The sequence below is a fragment of the Apodemus sylvaticus genome, chromosome 14 (assembly GCF_947179515.1).
Source record: "Apodemus sylvaticus chromosome 14, mApoSyl1.1, whole genome shotgun sequence".
Taxonomy (NCBI): domain Eukaryota; kingdom Metazoa; phylum Chordata; class Mammalia; order Rodentia; family Muridae; genus Apodemus; species Apodemus sylvaticus.
The window spans coordinates 42842981-42865087 of record NC_067485.1 but is presented as its reverse complement, the minus strand read 5'-3'; the positions used below and the strand labels follow the sequence as shown (position 1 = coordinate 42865087).

The 22107-nt window shown below is 43.6% G+C and overlaps 1 protein-coding gene across 6 annotated transcripts in view; it reads right to left on the bottom strand.

Moving 5' to 3' along the window:
• The window catches only part of Carmil1 (capping protein regulator and myosin 1 linker 1), a 267034-nt gene that overhangs the window by 42965 nt on the left and 201962 nt on the right, over window positions 1-22107 (bottom strand). For all 6 annotated transcript variants that reach the window (XM_052156906.1, XM_052156907.1, XM_052156909.1 and 3 more), the window contains exons 24-29: window positions 21705-21803; window positions 14954-15082; window positions 13678-13809; window positions 9104-9279; window positions 6520-6607; window positions 3871-4020 (exon numbers count right to left, since the gene is read on the bottom strand). In XM_052156906.1, coding sequence (XP_052012866.1) covers window positions 3871-4020; window positions 6520-6607; window positions 9104-9279; window positions 13678-13809; window positions 14954-15082; window positions 21705-21803 — 774 coding nt within the window. The remainder of the gene's footprint in view (window positions 1-3870; window positions 4021-6519; window positions 6608-9103; window positions 9280-13677; window positions 13810-14953; window positions 15083-21704; window positions 21804-22107) is intronic.

The following is a 22107-nucleotide window of genomic DNA, read 5'->3' as shown; positions in this document are numbered from 1 at the left end:
GAAACAGACACTTGATACTATGTTCATACTATGTTCATTTAAAAAATGCTTTTTAAGAGAGGTCTCAGTCGCTACTATGTAGCACAGGCTACAACTCAAATTCACAGTAACTCCTCCACCTCAGCCTTCCAAATGTTTCAATTACACCCATGAGTCACCACAGTCACCCTGTTCACACCTCATGGTCCACACCATGCGTGTGGCACCGGGGACTGAACTTGACTTTACACATGATAGGTACGCACACTACCACCCCCCCTGCATCCCCAGCCTGCTTTAAGCTTTCACTTAAAGACTGGGTCTCATTGAGTTGTCCCAGCCTTGAATTTCCTGTGTCTTCCACACAGGCCGTGATCCTCCTGACTCAGCCATATTCTTACTTGATCACAAATCCTCCTCATAGACTTTACAATGGAAAGGAAATGCATACTGCCAGAAATAAGGCCTTCCTCTGTGACCTCATGTCAGTGGTACACTCCCATCTTCCAGTGTCTAAGAGAATCCAGGAGTTCAAGTTACATGCATGTCAGTTCCTGGATCTACCCAAATTAGCACTCTGACGGTGCCCTTCAGAGGCAAGCCTGGTGAGAAGCTTCATTTACCTACTGTGGGAGGCCAAGAATGTCTGTCTGGCACACAATAAATGTTTCATGGATAAAGAAATGGGTCTAGCCTTTACTTTTGAACCAGAGTTTCTGACAGTTCATCATTACGTAAGACTTGACCACCAAATGGTATTTCTACCTCTTCCCCTGAGTTATTTTTATTTCACTGTTTATTCTGAAGCAAGGACTCATGTAGCCCAGGCTAGCCTAGAATCCCCAAACCTACCTTTCACTTTCTAAATGATGGGATTACAGGCATGCGCTACCACACTGCACTCCTGGGTTTTACTGAGGGCCAGCAGCCATCTCTCCAGACTCTTCTTCATCCAGGACCCAAGTAACAGGTCTCCATCAAGGGCCTCCCATCTTCCTCTCTTTTGATAGTTATGCCCTTTCACCATACACCAAGGTCATTCTTGAATGAATCTACAGACAATCCTTTCCAAAATTTAAATATTGTTGAATTCAGGACCAAGACAAAAATCTTTGCCTCAAAACAAAACAAAAACCAAACCTGTTTTTACTCCCCTTTTCTTACTAGGTATAAAGTATATACAATGATAACCCAAGCATTAAGAAACTAGAGATGGAGGATCAGGAGTTCTAGGCTAGCATGAACTACAAGACAGCTAGTCTCAAAACACACAGTAAAAACAGTGTTTCTATTGTGAGATAAAATTAAAGCCCCTCCCCTTTTGCCAGAGTGTTTTCACAGCAATAGAAACAGCAATAGAAACAAAACTAAGACCTGGGCTGGAGCTGGGGGTGGAGTAGTAGCTACACTATCCCAATCCACGTTCTAAAATGTTATCCAGATGGAAAGGCTATCACAGAATAAACCTGCAAAGAGAAATTTAACAACCATGATGTAGACCAACTCCTGTGCAAGCTAACATTAGTGCGACTGATTATAAATGAGACACACTGGCCACAGCCTGTGCTTTTCAGCCTTTCAAACAAATCATTTAACTAATAACTGCTGGAGTTGAAGACATAGGTGGCTCAGTCATCTGCAAAGTACAAAGACCTGAGTTCAAATTCCAGAACCTATTTAAAAAGCCAAGCATAGTGATGCATAGTATAATCTCAGCAGAGGCAGAGCCTGGAACCAGAAAGCAACAAGTCCCAGTGGGAGACATTGTTTTAAAATACGGTTCTGGATGGATGACCCACGAGTTGACCTCTGGCCTCCATTCACACACACACCTACACAGATGTGTGTTCCCACATGTGCACAAGCGCACACGAGGAGAAAAGGCACCAACAAAAAGCTCCCATGATGACTTATGGCTGCAGCAATGAGATCACGGGGGCAGAAGGGACATGAATTCAAAGTCATCACCATGCTCACAAAAGCTGAAGGTCCAGCCTGGGTTACAGGAGATCTAGTCTGAACTTCCACACACACGGACTGCTGGTATCAGAATGAGGCGATTACTTTAAATTAGTTTTAAAAAATAGTATCTTGACCAGGTCAAATATATTTTCACTACATTTTAGACTCCATTCAAAAGCTTAAAATTATATATTGAATTGTGCGGCTGGAAAGTACTGAGGGAAATAATTGCTGCTTTATCCTTGGAGACCCCATTGAAAAGCTGTGTTCTAGTTAATTCAAGCCTGCTCCCATTCTTCTCCAAGCGCATCACAGCAGGAGATGAGCTGAGCGGCTCTTCAGCAGGAATGTCTCTCTTGATTTTGAACTGGTCTGACACTCATTAAAATAACCGGGAGAATGGGAGACAATTAGTGAGCTGATGGCACCAAACCCAAGCCTGAGCCGCAGCCGGAGCTGGCTTCTCACCTCCACCCCAAGCGCCTGGCAGTTTCTAAAGGTATCATATTGGAAGTGGTGACATATTAGGGACAATTAATCAGTAACACAAGAACTGCGCCCTTCAAACCCTCAACACACATAAGATGCTGGGGAGAAAGCTGCAGATACTATGGACAGCAAATATATTATTTACAGATTTATTTGTGTGCGTGTGTGCGTGCGTGCGGCACACACACACACACCCATGCTTGGACATACTTGTAAATAACCAAGGAGGTCAGAAAAAGGTGTCAGATTCCTTGGAGTTAGAATTGATGTGGTTATGAGCTGGGTGCCGATTTTATTCCTCTAGGAGAACAGCAAGCACCCCTAATTGCTACTTCTTGACATTGCTTGTGGTTTTTGTTATTGGATTTTTGTTTTGATTTCTTGTTTTTGTTTTTTGAGACAGGGGTTCCTCTGTATAACATCCCTGGCTGAAACTCGATCTATAGATCAGGCTGGCCTCAAGCTCACTGAGATCCACCTGCCTCTGCTTCCAGAGTGCTGGGATTAAAGGCGTGTTCCACCACATCTGAGGAGCATCAAAGCAGGCCATGGTGAGCACACTGGTCATCCCAGTGCTTGGGTAGCTGAGTCAGGAGGATTCTGAATTCACAGTCATGCTCCACATATAGGAGTTAGAGGTCAGCCTGGGTTAGTTATACTCTGCCTCAGAAACAAACCAAAACAAAAGACCACTAACATCAACAACAACAACAAGCTTTCTTTGCTTGAACATTATAGTGGCCCACATCTGTAATCCCAAGCATGAGGCATGAAGATTGCATGACTTCAAGGTCAGCTTAAGTGATACATTTAGTCCTAGGTTAACCTAGGCTATAAAGAAAGAAAGACCTTGTCTCAAAACAAAGCAAACACCAGCCACCGCCACCAAAAACAAAAAACAAACAAAAAACTCACCCTTATGAATTCAGGTTGCTTTTTTTTTTTTCCAGTTTTCAATCATTCTCTTCTTTCAGCCAGAACCTAAATTTAATAGTTGTTGACCAAGTACTGGATTTTTTTTTCCTAGAGATCAGTGGTACATGCTATGTTCTGCGATCTGAGAAGTAACCCTTCAATCCAAATTAATACAATGTTTATGCCTAACTTAGGGCCCTAACCCTTCCGTAGCACAACTGCCCGTGTTGGGCCTTTACAGAAACGTAAGCACTGGCATTGACGTAAACATGAAACTCAGAGCCATCAGCCCCTGAGAAAGGCTACTCGTCACTTGAGTCTTCCTGAATGGGTCCATCCTGGAGGTGATTGCCTCCCCCTCCCTATACTTCAGCACAACACATGTGTTTTCGGAAACAGGAAGCTGCTTCCTGCATATGGTCCCAGATGGCTCTTTCCACGTGTGATGCATGTCTGTTTTCAAACAATGAAGCCAACCAAGGCCACAGCACATTGTGGGTGGGCTGGACACCCGTAGGGGCTTACCATACAAGTGTCTAGGTCTTCCAGCCTCTCCACCTCAGTGAGATCCTCTACCGTGAGTATGGCCCGTTTCACTGGCTTCTCCTCCACCAGCTCCGCCTCTAGGTCCTCCCGCTGGGGAAGGCTCTTGCTTAGCCTGCTGAAATGGTTGGCCTAGCGTCAAGAGAGCACAGGGAAAAAAAAGAGTTGATTAGTGAATTCCCGAAGAGGTTCTCCACAAGGTGGCGCTGTAGAGCATCTTGCTAGTCTCAGAAAATGTATTAAGTGATTAATTAATTAATTTAGCATTTTAAAAACAGGTTTTACTATCTAATCCTACCTGACCCAGACCCTCACCCATGCTTTGGCCTCATCTCTTGAAGTGCCATTATCAGGACTGGCAAAATGGCTCCAGCAGGTAAAAGTATCTGCTGCCCAGACAGAGCCAGTTAGTCAACCCACACTTACCACCATTCACTGTCCACATGCTGGAAAGAGAACAGACTCCAAGGAGTTCTCTGACCTCCCTCCACATGCACGTCAACACATCGATACACCCAAACACACCCAATAAAAATATATTTTGGAAAATTTCTTTAAAATTAATAAGTGAATATACTACTTCATTGAGACTAAAATAAGTAGTTTGCCTTTTATTTATCTTATTTAATAGGAATTTTATTGTGTATGTAGTTGATTAACAATATCTAATGATGATAAAAAATGATTCCAACTTCACTGTTTTTTTTAAATACTAAAAGGAAATAAAACTTAATAAGCTCCCTTTCATTGTTTTCATGTATGGGATACCATATTTGATGAGTTATTAATCCCACTTTTATGCTATAGTAAGTGTAGAAACACAAACAGTACGGACTGGAATGCACTGGCTTGACTTAGACACCGCAAGGGACAAAGAAACAGCTGACAATATCCACACGAATCCCAGGACTTCCTTGAACTCCAGTGTGAGGAAACCTCGTGAGTCCGACTTCCTTCCTGAAGTGGCAGCAAATCCCGTGAGTCCAACTTCCTTCCTGAAGTGGCACTGTTTTAATACACTGCTTAGTTTTCATAACCCAGACCAGCAGAACTGATGCTGAAATGAAGCTCAAGGCTACAGGACAGGAGGGTGCGATTTGTGCTCATGATCAGGACCACCCAGGAATCACACCTGGGCTTCGCTGTGACTGAACCGGGGAGGCTTGCCCTGCAGATGGGTGTCTCTCTCCCACAGGCTGAAGAGAAAGGGGAGCGTCATCCATGGCTATCTCTCCCTGCTTCCTGTCGGTGGCTACAATGTGACCCACTGTCTCAGCTCCTGCTGTTGTGTCAACCATACGGGGATGGACTGCACCCTCCAATCATGAGACAAAATAAACCTATACATACCTAAGTTGTCTTTGTCAACGATTTTGTTACAGTAATGAGGAAGTAAATAAGAAGGTACATTAATACCAACCCTTTTCAAGCATAAAAGAAGGGAAACAATACTCTGAGTACATTCTTAATAAGAGGCAAAAAAGTGAACATTTCAAACTTCCTATGAAGGCCGAGTCCGGCCATAGCATCATCTAGGATTGGCAGCGTCCTGGACCCATGGGACGTCAGTAACATGTTTCTAAAAATAGCATGTTCCAGGCCAGCCAGGGCTACACAGTGAGATCATGTCTTTAAACAAATTTTAAAAGAGCACGCTCCTTCGCTGACTCTACACTATGAAGTTCCTCCTGGCGGCCAGGAGGGGAGAGAACAGCTTGTTGATGAGCAGGAAGTGTGTTTTCCATATATAGCCAATCTGGCACAGGCTGCATGTTGGTAACATACAATGGAGAAGAATTTAGAAAAGAATAAACATGTGCTTAAATAAATATTGTGCTTCTGTGGAATTGGTCTAGAAACTTCTCAGTAGCCCCTGCTGGTTTCTTAACTAATGAATGTTCAGACTGGTAATGTGTTACTGGGCCAGTGGGGTCCCCGGGCAACATCTGGAGTACTGTTGCTAGAGATAAAATTGTCTTTTGGATTTTAAAGAATAGTCTCAGTTGGGTATTGCAGCACACATTCTGGAGGGGGGGAGGCAGGAGAGTGAGGAATTCAGGATCGTCCTGGGCTGTCTAGAATTGAGAATGTGTGGGTGGGCTGTCTGTCTGTCTGTCTGTCTGTCCATCTATCTATCTATCTATCTATCTATCTTCTATTTATCTATAGCTAACATAAACATAAGAGATAATCTATTCTGAGGAAGGAGTAATGGGTAACATGTGTAATAACAGAACATAGGAAGCTGAGACAGGAGGATTGCCTTAAGAGCCGTCTGAGCTAAAAATAAGACCAGTCTCAAAACCCCAAATCCATTCTGAAATAATCCTATCAAAGCATATTATGATCACATGTATAGTATACAACTAAAAATGTTCGTGTTAGACACCAGTCTTAACATCATCTACCCAAACCTTTGGCCTTTATTAAAACGGGACAAGATTTCTACAAATGTTCACTCCCACCCCTGGTCATTCAGTTCTCATGCATCCCAGGATGGTGAGAAGCAGGAGAAGAGGAAGGAGGAATGGCAGGCTCTCCACCCATCCTGCTGCAGAGAAGACAGAAAGGAAATCACACCCTTTCCCAGAACCCAAAAGAGAAAGTTTAGCTCCTCACAGTGGAACTCACCAGCTTCCGATGGCTGTTGGAGAGAGAATCCAGGATCTCATCCACGATTCGGTCAGACAAGAACGAGGCCACTGTCAGCTTCACCTCACTATGGACAGCAAAGGGCAGAGAAGCCTTTTAACTTGAATTGGGGGTTTGGCAGGGGTGGGGGTGGGGGACACCTGTGAGGCTGTGCCGATAGGGCCAACTGGGATCCTATTTCTGTCTTTGAAAGGAAATGGAAAGAATATGAAGATAAGGCTAAAGATTCCCCAAAGTAACTCTTAAACACACAAGTAACAGGTACCCATTGTCAATGTCAACCTGTCAGCTTGAAAGATTTAGTAGTAGAAATGGGAAACACCTGGACAAAGGGACACTCAATAGGAACCACATGAGCTGCCATGTAGCACATTGCACCTCCTAACAGACATGAGCTGGCCTGGACTGCAGAGGATTCAGAAAGTCTAGTCTGGCCACTAAGCCTCAGTTAGCTCTTCAACATGCACACACAGACATATGCGCACACAGCACATAAAATGTTCACCCATGGAACTGTTCCGCTATTTCTGCTTTGACTCACCACAGTGCTTGGCAACGTTAGAAACCCACTATAACAGAGGTTATTAAAATTTTTAGTTTTGATGCCTCTTAATCTGAGCCCAGATGATTCCACAGCGGCAGAGGAGGCTTATCGGTTTAAGTACCAGGCTGAGTGACTAGGCTCCTTCCAGAAGGCCCCTGTTCTAGTTAACACTTCAGCAAGTCGCAGGCCTCCGCAATCCATGAGCTTTGGACCCGAATCACCCGACTCCAAAGGGCAAGCCTTCACATGTCCAAGATCTCCAGGAAAGCATTAGGAAGTCAGTCACGAATTTCAGTCTAGAATTGTCTTCTGAGTTTAGCCTGCTCTTGAAGTAGATATTTTTTTTTTTTTTTATGTTTTCAGAACAGACAAATGAGCTGTCAAAACAAAATTGCTTAACCCTAAAAGTTGAGGTTGATTGTGTGTTTGTGCAACAGGAAAATCTCTGTAAGTCAAGTATGACAGTTCATACTGAGACTTCCCTACTCAGGATGGTTATTGCTGGCGTGCAGAAGGAGACGATTAACACTGATGCTTGTGCAAATCTGCCCAGTCCATTCTGTTTTCTTAAAACAAAATCTCACTAATACTTGACTCTCATTTTAATTATCTAATACGTTAAGCTGGTTGCTAATACTTTCAGCTGGGTGTGATGGCTCACAATCAGAAACCCTAGACTCAGAAGGCTGAGGCAGGAGGATTGACAATGAGTCTAAGGTTGGCTTAAACTACAGACAGACCCTGCCTAAAAAGTATGATGATGATGATGATGATGGTGATGATGATGGTGATGATGGTGATGATGGTGTGGGGGAGGAGGGGGAGGAGGGGGAAGAGGAGGAGCATGCCATTTAAATATTAGAGGTATCCAGGTGAGATTCATATTCTGGTCTCATAGCAAAGACAGAGTAGGTACAGAGTTCCGCCTGGGCTTCCGGAGGACACTGGAATTTGATGGTAAAAGCATTTCCTGATTCTCATTTACCATGCCTGAGATTATGTCTCTTTCTAACCCTCTAGGCCCAGGACTTCACACTTCTCCTTCTCTCTGAGGATGGGGAGGGGTGGTTTGTGGGCTCCAAGGTGTAATGCCAAAGTGAAGACTTAAAAATGCCACTATTGTTTGATGTCTCTGATGTCTTCTATCATGTTGTTGTTCATCTGAATAATTTGTTATCAATATTCACAAATAGGTAAAAGGGGAATCTTAGAATGTTTCAGAACTTGGCGTTCAGCCTTCTCATTCCCCAGATAAGCAGCGTCCTGAGAAGAGGCCTAAGGGAGACATGAACTGAGAATGACGGCGCACGACGACGCCAGGCCTCGGAAAATCCAGGCGAGTCTGTAATTCCATCTTCTGAACATGCAGATCTTGGCATACTCAAGACTTTCCAAAAAGATATCTAAAAACTGCAAAGCCTGGAATAAAAAGATGGTAATAGAAAGGGAACTCACTCCAGAGATCTGAGGCAGGAGGATTGCTAAAAGGCAAGAAATTTCAGCCTAGTCTGGGCCACAGTTTCCATACAGCCTATGCTATAGATTGAGGACCCCTTATCAAAACAAGCAAGACAAATCAAACGAAACTACACCAACCAAACAAAGAAAACCCCCAGACACACAAAACAACAAAACATGGACAATAACAACAAATCTGGCAGAGAAGGAGGGGGAAGAGGGAGAGGGAGGAGAGACATCCTCAGACTTTAAGCCAATGACTTAGACGATAAATGCCAGTATCATGAACTGGGAATTACACTCATGTCCTCCTCCTATCTACACAAGCCTTAGAGCTTTAGGCTCTACGCTCTTCGGTAATCCAGATATAACATGGCAGAACTCTTACCTGTGCATATAACCTGGGCATTAATGCACAGCTATGCTTACATCCATTCTCCTCTGTCTGCTAGCCATGATTCAACACTCCTTGATGATCAAGCCACCAACACTATCCTGCCAGGAAACCTGGTCTGTTCCTTACGTTCTGCAGCTCTTTAGCTTAGTAACATGATGACATACCTAATTTTGTTAAGAATGTCGATTCCAGACTGTTCCAACAGGACATTTTTAACAAAGGTGCGTGGGATGGAAATCTTTTCTGTGCTGGCGTGGATCAGGTCCTGTCGGATGTGGGCTTTTCTCATGACATTAGGGCAGAGGTTCTCAGCCGCATCCACCATGGACTCTAGCAAACCCTGTAATGTAGAGGAGGGCATAATGACACAGCCATCAGAAAACACAGATGTGTACAGCACCAAGCCCTTGGGGGACAGGGCCTCCCTGGGGCACCACAGCTTCCAGACTGCTCCTAGGAGATTTGTAATTTCTGGGTGACTGGTGCACACAAGGAATCCCTTTGGATCAGGTACTTGGTAGGGCCTGCGCTTCATTTGGGCATCTGAGGTACTCTGTGTGGCTGAACTTAACACAAGGGCATGAATGAGAAGAATAAAACACACAAGTATCAACCTGTTACATAGCAACTTGTCATAGCAGACGGAGCTCCAAGGCCCAGAAAGCATGCTTAACGGATGTGCAAACTCAAGAATTAGAAATCTCTAAAATATGTATGTGATTTCCCAAATCACACAAACCTCTAAATTATAGTGAACCACTCAAAAGTTCTACCAAAATGCAACAGTAGGAAAAAAAAAAACCCAAAATCACTGGAAATGACTGCCAATTTTACTCTTCTAAAAGAAAAGCTTTCATATTAGGTAAAATAGTTATTATAAAAGAAGAACAATGAACCACATGAATAATAACAGATGAAAACAACCTTAACAGTCACAGCCAACACACGTGTGCACAGCCCTGAAGCATCTGAGGATCCTGCCCTCCAGGAAAGCATCATGGAGATGGATGGGAAGGCCGCTCAAGTGTCCTTCCATCACAGGTGAGGAATGTGTGTGCTCGGGAATGTGGGTACAGGGACAGCACTGTGGAAAAGGCATCTGTGTTCCTGTCAGAGCCAGCGGAATGACACTTGTAACCCAAACACAGAGCAACAGGTAAAGACGGCACGTCACAATCTGCGACATAATCCCATCCAGGATGCTTTTCAGTCCGCACGAGGCTGCAACAGCGCTGATTCTGATACACCTACTTTATAAACAAGGACAGTGGGCTCAGAGAGGGAAGTGACCTGTTCTGCGGTGCTCAGCGCTTCCTGGGATGGGGGAGGGAAGGCTAGGGATCTCCCACCCATTTCTTCTATTTCTTCCTCTACGGTTCTCTTCTGATATCCCAGCCTGTCCAAATCTTTGCTTCAGGACAGCAGCAACAGCAGCAGCAATAACAACATCAAAAACCCTAAATATAGAATAAGAATGCAAAAAAACCCTCTGACCAAATCTAGAAATCCTCCCTAAACCTATCCGGTCTTGGATCCTAAGTGAATCTGAAATTTACCAGTGAAGTTTTTCACCATTTACCCTGAATGAAAGAAAAGAATTTTCCAGTCCAAAATAAACACATTAAAAAGGAAGGCCAGAAGGAGGAAAAATAAGTCCTTACATTAAAACATTCAAAAAAAATCATCCACATTCATTCTCTGTGACTGTCCCAGCAGTAACATTAGGAGGCGAAAGGGAAGGGCAGGAGACAAGCTGTCTTTCTGATGCTGACACAAGCCAGTCCAGCGAACTCGTGCTCTCTCAAAGCAGGAACTCTGTAGACCTTTATTTTGCCCTAGGCATGGTGAGGAGGCTTTCTGAACTAATAATTTTGAAAAATAGCCCAAAGAATTATTTGAGTTCGTCTCATCTAATAATTAAAACCCCAACTATTGGCTATGAAGTAGTGTTATCCTGATAAATATCAGAGCAAGAAGGAATCAACATGGTTAATACACAGCCTGAGCAAGGAACTGTGGTTTAGACAGTCAGGCAGTGGCCACCGTCCGCCACTGTCAGGATGAACAAAGCCACGTCTGAGCTAGGCCTGCTCCCTTCTCATTCTCTGCAATAAAAACGTATTTTTATGAAATAAGAATCCCTTTTTTTTTTCTTAAACACAAAAGAATCCACCTGCTTAAGCTCTTGTTGCCATGACATAATTACTTTAGAAATTCTGACAAATAGAAACAGAGCTCCTTCAGCAATGAAAATTTGCTTTGGCAGTGAAGTAAGGAGTGATCCTTATGGCTTAGGTAATTCTATAAATTGTACTTTATTACACAATTTAAAGAAAATCAATGCATTATAAGGTTACCAAATGTAAGAACATGATTTTTTTCCCCCTCAAACAGCAAACACTATTTTCTAGGTCAGCACAAGAGAGAAGAAAGGAAGTAAGGACTTTTGGCATGGCAAGGGTAGAAAGGTACATGTTTAGACCATTAAGAAGAAACACTGGGTTGCGGTTCTCTGAATGCGGACTTGCTCTGATTCATGACAGATGATTTCAGAGGCAAAGGAACGTGAGTCTCACAAGGTCCAGGAATGTCATGTGAGCGGGAGCAGGGCAAGCAGAAGCACCGCCAGCAGACAGGCTGCCAGGAGCTAGGGCCTGGGTGTTAGAGAGAGGAGAGAGAAGGTTCTGGAACAGTGACAAGCAGAGCACATTGGTGACATTCGATGAGGGCCCAGAAAACTCCCTGGCAAATGTCAGACAAGCCCGCCCGCAGAACACTATCATCCGCATTATCCCGAGCGTTTCAATGCAAATGCCTTTGATTTTGGATACTTATGCCCTAGTCCCTCCCAAGAAAAATGAGCCAAGATCAATTTCAGCCACTCCAGGTAGTTGGGGGGGTGGGGAGGAACAGACAAGATGGAAAGCCAGCAGCGCTGGAAGCTGTGTGACAAGGAAGGACCCACAACCAATTTAAATGACAGCCATTCTTATCATCGAAAAAAATTCTTGCAGATGCTCTACAGATATGTGGGGGGTGGGGAGGCAAGGAAACAGATGGAAATGGGAAGTTTTCAATAGAAAATACATGGCTGGGCACGTAGTTCACTAATCACATGCTTACACAGCAAGCATAAAGCCCTACGGCCAAGCTCCAGCACCAGAAATAAATAAACACTCAAGCTCTACTCTGGTACTAAGGAAATAAAAACATACAGTAAGGTTTTTTCTTAGCCCATTACATTAAAAAACATTTTAGAAGTATCATATATACTGAGTACATAGAAGTACTTAGTACTGGTAAGGATACAATGAACCAGCAAGGAGTTTCCTACACTGTGTGACATGTTTGCAAATCTATACAAAAGCCTCAAAGGCTTCGCCCAGCCATGGGGCAGTTACACAAATTCACCCTAAGAAAAGTTCATCAGAAATTAGAATAGGTCGCTGTGGTACATCTACACAGCAGGATGTACTTTTTTTTATCGCAGCCATTAGAACCGATTTTTTTTTTTTTTACTACGAGAACTGCACTTGTGATGTCGACTCAGTGTAAACAGCTCTGAATCATTAGCATGGCCTCATCACGCAGACGGAATACAGGCTGCCTCAGCAGAAAGAGACGTGATCTCTGGATTAGGGGAATCCTTTAAAAGTTTACTGTTGGTGTTGCATAAGCATTTCTCAGTTTTCATATTTTACAGTCAGAAATAAGTAACGGAGTTTGTTTTCTCCTCATAGAAGAGAGTATTTGGCTTGTACATCTTATTCTTCATGAAGGACCCAAGTGCTATTTTCTACCACATATCTACTTTAGTTAATGTGTTTTAGAATGTTTTCCTACGTAGTAAATCTCACTTTGGGAGCAAGGCTTTAAGTGAACTTAATATGACTGGTTGCTACTAATGGGGGAGTGATTTCCACACCAAAGATACAAGAACAAAGTGCTCTGGGTAAAGTATTTTTATTACATTTGGCTTGAAGAGCAGAAAATGTGGTGGGATCTGTGTGTAAACACTGCCAAGCAACGGACACAGAGCGTGACAGTGGGTGCATAGCCACCCATCCTTGATGTTGCTGTGGATGAATGAACAGACTTACACAGACTTTTGGAGCTGTGGGGCCCCAAATAAAGAGGTCTGCTGTGGGCTTACTGACTAAAAGAGGGTTAAATGGTCCCTAAGATTTTGGAGGGTGTGGGTCATCTAAGAACAGCTCTTTCTAAGGGTGATTTAAAAAAAAAAAATCAACTGTCCCAGAGACACTTCACATTCAGAAGGATTTTTGCCTTCCAAGGCTGCCTTGAGTTTCTGTAACTATCTAATCTTCTTCTGAGAGTGTAACTTCTGTGGCAAGTGGAATGAGTTGAGGTGCAAAAGAGTGGCACTAATTACTAATTACTATCTGAGAGTTAAGCTAATAAGGCAGAAAATGCTGTGGCTGCTTAGGTATTAACCTGTCTCTCTGTGCATTAGTCTATCTGGCTGTGCAGCTCCTATGGGCACACTCATGTAGTGTATGAATTTCACTTGTCTGCGGCTATTGGAATATGTACTGAACAAAGACCCCATGGTAGAAAAGAACAGCTTCGGGATCTGTCTAGACCATTCTATTCCCTTCCAGCCATGTGTCTGAGCAGTTAGTGTGCATCTTACAAACACAGGCAGCTACAGTAGGAGTGTCATCAAACAGAGTTACATTATCATAAGTTCATTCTCAAGATAACAAGATCCACAGACCTTCAGTTGTTCATCCACAACTCTTGTGACTTCTCCAGCCATTGATTCCAAGGTCTCCTGAATGGGACTGGATGACAGCCCACTGGCTCCGGTCCAGGATGCTCCGCCCACATGGTATAAATTGGGCAACAACTGGAAGAAAGGTAAAAAATGATCTCGTAATTGAAAAAATATTTCAATAAGCCTCAAGACCACTATGGAGTTATAAAGAGGTAAGGAACTATATTAGAGATGGATCATCCATTCTCATCCCAAGGCATGGATGGTAAACTGTAGCCCATGCTCTTCACAGGCATCTGCTCATGCTCAGTGAGACACTGGCAGATGGCACAGTCATTACTGCCACTCCATAGTTCTCAGGTCACGAAGTCCATCAGTGTCCTTTGTACAGACCTGTCTTTGTAGTGTAAGGAATGAGGTATTTTTACCACACTGAAGATGAAGGTAATTTTCCCCTTCTCTTCAAACCAGTTGATTGTCCCATAATTCCACTCAGTTCTGGCACTCTGCCCAGACTGTCAGACCTACGGGGACATGTCACTCAACTGCCAGTCACACATCTTAGGCCATCTCCAGTTCTTTAGGAAAGCTGATTATAAAAGTCAAGGGGTCCCCACCCAGCCCTCAAATTTAGTGACCTGTGGGAAGGCCACACTCACCTCAGCAAAGCACCTCTATCCCATGGGCAGGCAACCAAACCCTAACACTACTACTGATGCTATGTTGTGCTTACAGACAGGAGCCTGGCATGGCTGCCCTCCGAGAGGTCCTATCCAGCAGATGACTGAGACAGATGCAGATACCCACAGATAAGCATTGGACTGAAGCTGGGGTCTCCTATGGAAGGGTCAGGGGAATGACTGAAGAAGCTGAAGGGGAGGATGACCCCATAGGAAGACCAACAATATAAACTAACCTGGACCCATGGGAGCTCCCAGAGACCAAGCCACTAACCAAAGAGCTCCATGGACTTGTCTGAGGCCCCTGACACATATGTAGCAGAGGACTACCTTATCCGGTCTCAGTGGTAGAGGATGCACCTAATTCTGAAGAAACTCGATGCCCCAGGGAGTGGGCATGGCCAGGAAGAGAGAGCATCCTCTCAGAGGTGAAGGGGAGGGGGGACTGGAGAAGACCTCTGGAAGGGGGGCTGTGAGGCAACATTTGGAATGTAAATAAATGAAATAATTAATAATGATAAAAGACAGAAATCTGCACAAGTACAAACAGGACAAACATACTACCTGTGTCTTACGAATTCCGAAAGGAAACTCACCGTTTTAGAGTTCTTAGCATCCCGCATGAGCCGTTCTGCTGCCTTTAAATCCTCCTGAATAGCATCGCCTCCACAGGTTCGTAAGGAGTTGAGGTGATCCTGGACCTTCACACATATCCGATCAATCATCTGTGCAAACCAGAGGAGCATCCGAGTTGGTACAAAAAGGAAGACATAGTATGGACCATGAAAATTCAAAAAAATAAAATACATGAGGTTGAAAATGTCTCGCTGGCATCCTGCAGAAGGGTGCTTAACCAATTATTAAATTAGTCTAACTAAACATGCAAGAAGCTAATGGCACATTTAACTCCAGGAAAAGACATGAGACATTTTGGTAAAAGATATAAGGCATTTTTTTTTCTCCCTTAAAAGAATACTGTATAGTGAATCCTCTTAATGATCCAAATCTTGTAGCTCCCAGTGATGTTCTACTAGACAGTGACACTCATTAACTGTCATCAAGTGCCCTGTGTGTGTCAGACACAAGGGGAGGTGCTGAAGAAATTAAAAAAACAATAAAATGTCTTACACATTGCCAGGACTGGTGACATGACAATAGAACGCTGACACCTGCCAGTGGTTCTCAACTGTATAAAAGCCAAAACAGCCTCTGGAAATTGACAGTTCAAAAACTCTATTATATAAAGTGCTACTCTTCATCAGTTGAAAACCACTAAAGCATAGAGCAGGTTGGGGGCCAGGGGCAGTATCCTAGAGATGCAGCTCAGTTGGGAGAACGCTCGCCTAGCCTCTGTGAAGCCCTGGGTTAGATTTGTAGTACCATATACACTGGGCATGGTGGCACACATCAGATATCCCAGCACGTGGGTGGCTGAGATGTGGGGATCTAGAGGTTCAAGCTCATCTTTGCTGCAAAGCAAGTTGACGAGCAGATTGGGCTGTATGAGCCATTGCTTTGGTCAATAAAGGAGGGGTGTGTCTTGATATATTAGTGCAAGTAATGATGAAGGTAACTAACTCCACCTAGTATCTATCCTAGTAGCTTTGTCTCATAAGTTTTTGAATTTTCAGTGGTTCAAAAATTGAACTACAGAACCCAAAGGAAGTAGACAATGCCTGTAGCAGAAGGTTAGAATAACTTTATTTTAAATCTGCTGTGGGGCAAACCTGCTCTGGAGTGTTTCACTTCCCTGGTCTCCCAGGCATAGCTAGATTAGCTCCTGTGGTGGTAGGTGTTATGCATCATGAGAGTCTCTTGACCAGGGTCTCACTCCTGGTCCTTACGTCCTCTGGAACCACAAGCTGAAATCACCTCTACTTCTTACAGGTGTGAGTATGCGACAGGAAATGAAGTAGGAGCGAAGATTCATCTCAAGCAAACAGCAGTCACGGGTGTTTCACACAACCCTTCCCAGGCACTCTCAGAACAGGTCACACTGCCTATTGTATGATCTTAAAAATACAGTGCATAGCTAAGTGGTTGAAAGGTGGTCAATTTAAAATCATCCTCAGCTGCAAAGCCAAGTTCAAAGTCAGTCTGGACTATATTAGACTTGTCCCACTTGCATAAAGGAAATACTTGCTGTATCCACGAGATGGCTTAGCTGATAGAGGTGTATGCAGCCCAGCCTGAGGTCTGATTTCTGAAACCCACATGACAAAGGAGACCGCTGGCACCTGCAGGGGGCTGCCCTCTGATCTCTGTATATAGATGCATGGCACATAGGCGTGCCTACCTCCTGCCCCACATACAAATAAATAAATGTAAAGAAAACCCAAGAGTGCATACTTCAGAGAACTTATAAGAAGTGTCCTGGCCCATCTGATAAGTCACAGAATCCACAGAGTTTAATTATTCTCACTCTTATTTTTAAAAGGTAAATTACCCTGTTCTTTCTATTTTGAATAATTCAATATTGTGTCAAGGAAGCTAAAGTCTTCCTTCATCCTACAAATTAAAAAACAACGGAACCCTCACCAAAAAGGGGACAAGACTCAGTTTGGTAGAAGTGGCGTTGCGTGACTGATACACTGGGTTCAATCCTATCCAGCACTATAAAAATAAAACATAACTGTATGTAGTTTTCAAGCCCTGTAATTCCAGTACTCTAGAAGCAGAGTCAGGAGGATCAGCATAAGTTTGAGGCCAGTCTAGGCTACATAGTAATTTCCAGGACAGCTAGGGAAACATTGTTAGACCCTAGGAGAGGGTGCAGAGTGTGTTTTCAGAATAGCACAGAAGACTTACATTCTGACCTTAGAGCTGTACTGCTGCTGCCTCTCTCCTTCTTCCTTTTATATAATTAGGCTCACTGTGTCTTATTTGGTATCGTAAAGACAACCACCCAAAGCATGTATCATGCTGACAAGGGGCTGTAGGAGCTGTGTTGATTCATACAATAGCACTTCTGCTGTAAAATTCCCAGACTTCTTGTAAATGGTCTATCTTGAGCTCTGCATAGGCAAAGTTGTGTGAACAGTTTATTTCACCTCTACTCACTACCTCCAGCCTATGCTTACAGCAGGAATTGAATACTTTCTGCATTCCCACAATGCCCTACAGAGAGCTGACTCTGTGTTTCTAAAACACTTCATGGTGAGTATAAATCCTTACCCTTCAAACTGGCGTATTGATTGAAACAAAAATGGTCATCAATAATTCACATCTTTCTAAGAATGATTTTCTAATTTGAGAAGATAAACCACATGCACATCTGATGCTACAAAGGGCCAGACAGGGTGACCTGTGCAAACAACCCAGTAAAGCTAGTCCTCTGCACCAATGCTACTGACTGAAGAGCCTCTGAAGTGTGTCACCAGCCTTCAGGAAGGTGAGAGGGTTTGAATGAACTCCACAAAAAGAGTCTCCACAGGAAAAAGGAAAATAAAATTTTAGTTCTTCAAATAAGACAAAACTCTCATACCATTAGGGCTGATCCAGGCATTTGTTAGAATTTAACGAAACCAAATGCAGCACATTTGGCTTAGGGGATGTGAAAGGTGAGCTATTTACTTAAGATGACATAGGACAAAGTGCAAAGTGATTTTATAAGTCACACCACTAGACCATGTCATTGGAAACAGTTACAGGAGGTGGCGTGTAATGGGTCTAGGTATCCCATTACACACCTCGTGGTAGATGAATGCGGTCCTTTCGGTTAACCCTGTCTGCTTCATTTGACACCCACACTCTGCTAGTGCTCATTTTTCTTTTTTGGACTAACTCTTGATGGAATCTAGAATCATCTTGGTGTCTGGCCTCTGAGATGGCTTGTGGGGATTCTTTTGATGATATTGAGACAGAGCCTGTTCACAATGGGTGGCACCATTCCCTGCCTGGGTCCTGACACTGCATAATCAGACAAGGGAATTGAGGAGCAGCATGTGTCTAACACCCTCAACTTCCTCACTGAGGATGCCATGTCTCCAACAGCTGCCAAGCTCCAGCTACCTTAACTTCTCTCAGCTGCTATATCTTCCCTTGGCTACCTGAATTTCACCACTGTGAGAATGTATCTTTGAACTGTGAGACACAATAAGCCCTTTCTCCCTTAAGCTACTTGTCAGGGCATTCTATCATAGCAACAAGAAAGAGACTAAGACGGCCAGAGTCTGAGCACCTTCCATTTCTATGGGACTGTGCACCCTGTTACTGCTGGACAAACCTTTCATTATCTGATGCCTTAATGTCTTCCTACACTTGCCATACATGATGCTACCTCTCCCCCTTGAGAAGCCTAAAAGTCCCAAGAGAACATTGTGCACAGAGCTGAACATGAATGACCTTCTTCTCTTCTCTTATCTTTGGTCTCAACGCTTCCAGTCATCACATTAATGAAAACTGTTTAAATAGTCACTGGCTGACTGGTCCTAATTGAGTGAGATGCACTTTCTCTGAATTTGCTTTTTTGTCCGGAACCCTCAATAAAATGAATAGTGAGAAAGTGCTGTTGACTTCTTCAATAACACACAACTAATCCATGGTGCACTTGCAGGGACCAGCAGGCTCCTTCAGAGCTACTGGTCTGCTGAACTAAGACATAGATAGAAACCACAGTAATTAATACCACCCTGAGTCGCTCTTAACCTGTTACAAGTGTAACTACCTCCACCAAACAGCTTACTTGTGGAAACAATGTTATTTTCCTCTACTGCTCTGTCTTTATTCAAGAGAAATACAGCCCCACACTGGTGGTGAAGAGAGAAACTCCTGAGTAAGATAATAGCTCTGCCTCCAAGCAAGGCCAACACAGAAGTGGGAAGAATCCTTCATAGTCAACACTAATGCGAGTGGTAGATGAGCTGGTGTGGGCCTATAATCCATTGGGAAGGTAGACAGGGGAGATTCAAGGCTATCCTCAGCTACACAGGAGGTCAGACGATGGTCAGAGAATCATAGCAAGAAAGAGTGTTAAAACGAAAAAGACCCTTAGACTTGTGGATGAGGACAATCACTAAGGGTCATTTCAGTGGGCACATCTAGGGGTCATGTTTCTGAAAGTCACAGCAAGAAGGTTGGCCAAGTGATGATCTCCAGAGGGAAAATTCCACTCAGGAAAGAGTATGCTGAGAAAATAGCTCTTTGGAGGAGAATAAAAATTAGAGCTTAGTGGCAGATAATTCACAGCCTGATTTTGCCTGTGATTTTCAACACAAAGCACCATGTGCACACAGCATGCACTGTGCCTGGTACATGGAATATTGCTCTGTCTGCTCCATAGTGGCAGATGCAGTAGGTAGGTACACAGGGCCTAGAATACTTACTATGTCAGACAAAGTTTCCCAACTCCTGCCTAAGAGGGCTTCTGAGGTTGGATAGAGGGGAGAACTGGAACGCAGAAAGACAGTATTGACTTTTATAAAATCCCAGACAAAGGTACCAGACAAAAACAAGTGCATGAGGAGTCACGGGATTTCAGTGTTTCCTTTACGCACTGTGATTCTTCCCTTGTCACCTGGGGCATGACAAGGGAAGGGGGTTATGGGACAGTTGTCATAGAGTGTCTATTCTTCCTGCACTCATGTCTCAACCCTTCAAGGCACATCTATCTCCCCTGAAGCCACTGAAGTGATTCAAGTAGGAAAATAGCTAGTCATAAAATCCCATGAAAGCCCTGAAGTGAAAGGTGGTAATGTACCCAGCATGTACTGACTCAAATAATTCAGAATGAGCCACCAATGCAGAGTTAAGCATTACAGCTCTCTCCTGTGTGCAGTTGCCTTTCAATAAGATGGAATCTGGAAATCTGCTGTGAAGAACAAACATTAGAGATGGTGCAGTGCAGTCTTGTCTTTTTCTTTTCTTTTCTTTTCTTTCTTTTTTATTGGGGAGGGGGTGCAGGGTTGAGTGTATGGGGTTGCCTTCTAACCAGAAAGAAGTTGTAACAATATTGGATTAAGAAAGAAATCTGCATTTTGGTATCTCATTAAGGGAAAGGAGGCAAAGGTACAATGTTAACAGTCTTGCTGCTTTTAAGGTTAAACACAGAAACCAGGGCCTACATGATAGTCAAGTGCAGAAGGGCAAGGCCGCCCCTGCAGGGGGCCCAGACCCCTCAGAGCAGGCAGCTCACAGCAGCCTGGAGTTGCTGCTCCAGCCAACCAGAGCCCTTCTTCTGGCCTCTGTGATACTAATGTGCACACACTAAAACTAAAAATAGCTCTTAAAAATAATTATATATGCTAGCTTCAGGAAGCTATAAATACTCAAATCATACTAATCTCTAACAGGGAGAATCATTGGATTTTTCTTAAGGCCTGGCAAAGTCTAAATAATGCTTTCTTTCTCAAAAGTTCTGCTAGGCTAGAAATATTTAAAGAAAAATTTTTTCTTCTTTTTTTTTTTTTTTACATTTTTTATTTGATATAATTTATTTACATTTCAAATGATTTCCCCTTTTCTAGCCCCCCTCCTCCCCGAAAGTCCCGTAAGCCCCCTTCTCTTCCCCTGTCCTCCCTCCCACCCCTTCCCAGTTCCCCGTTCTGGTTTTGCCAAATACTGTTTCACTGAGTCTTTCCAGAACCAGGGACCACTCCTGCTTTCTTCTTGTATCTCATTTGATGTGTGGATTATGTTTTGGGTATTCCAGAGAAAAATTTTTTCTTGACACATATTGCTTGACACATATGACTCATTAAATAATACCTACTGTCAGTAAATGTGACCCATGCTGCACTGTGAGGAGGGCAGATTCACTCACACACTCTGAGATAAGCAATGACAATAAAATAAAATAAGCCCCATCAGTTCCTCTCAGCCTTCAGAGGTAAGCACTTGGCCTGATCCTAAGCCTAAGCTGCTCATTGCTGCTCTTGTGTTTGTTTGTAATGTTTTGAAACAGGGGCTTATGTAATCCAGCCCCTGTCTGTCTACAGATGAAGATCTATATAACCACATACTCCTCCTGTTTCTCAATCCCAGGGCTGGGATTATAGGCTGGCACCATCTTAAATTTCCATACCACAGGTATATATATCAATGATCAAAAACTGCATTTGATCCATGAGCTGTAAGGTACAATCAGTTCTGTTCCTATTCGGCTTTCTTTGTCAATCCCTATCTTAACCTGTCACCTTCACAGTCCCCCAGTTTTTAACACTTACAAAGCAGCAATTTAAAAAAAATCCTTTAGTTTGTAGCATCTAGGATTCCATTTTTATTCATTTTTTCTTTATGCCTCAAATACACTTTCTTCTCTGTCCATCTGCTGTGATTTTCCTAAGCCAGTTCCTCCTGGAGCTGTGCTCTGCAAGCCTCTGTGACAGAATGGAGCTGGCGTGCCCTTACCTGCTGGGTGGTGCTGGTGACGATGCCCTGTTGGAGGCGGTAGGCCTGCTCCTGAAGGTATTTCCTGGTCTCGTGATTCCGGAGCAGATAATTTTCTATCTGAAAATGGAACACACATATCTCTCAAGAACACACTTGGGCTCTGTGGAGAATGAAGCTATCAGCGAGCCAATCAGTAAGCACAGTCTATCAGCTCTTTGACCCCCAGCACCCATGTAAGCTCAGGCAGAGCCCTGGAAAGCTTATCAGAGGTGCTTTTAGCTAGAAAATGAGCTTTCAGGTAACTGAAGTTGTGTGTGTGTGTGTGTGTGTGTGTGTGTGTGTGTATGTGTGTGCCCAAAGCTGACAAAGATAAGCCAGTGTTTGGTGACAGCTGCTGCAGGCTCAGGGTTCTCATCTTGGG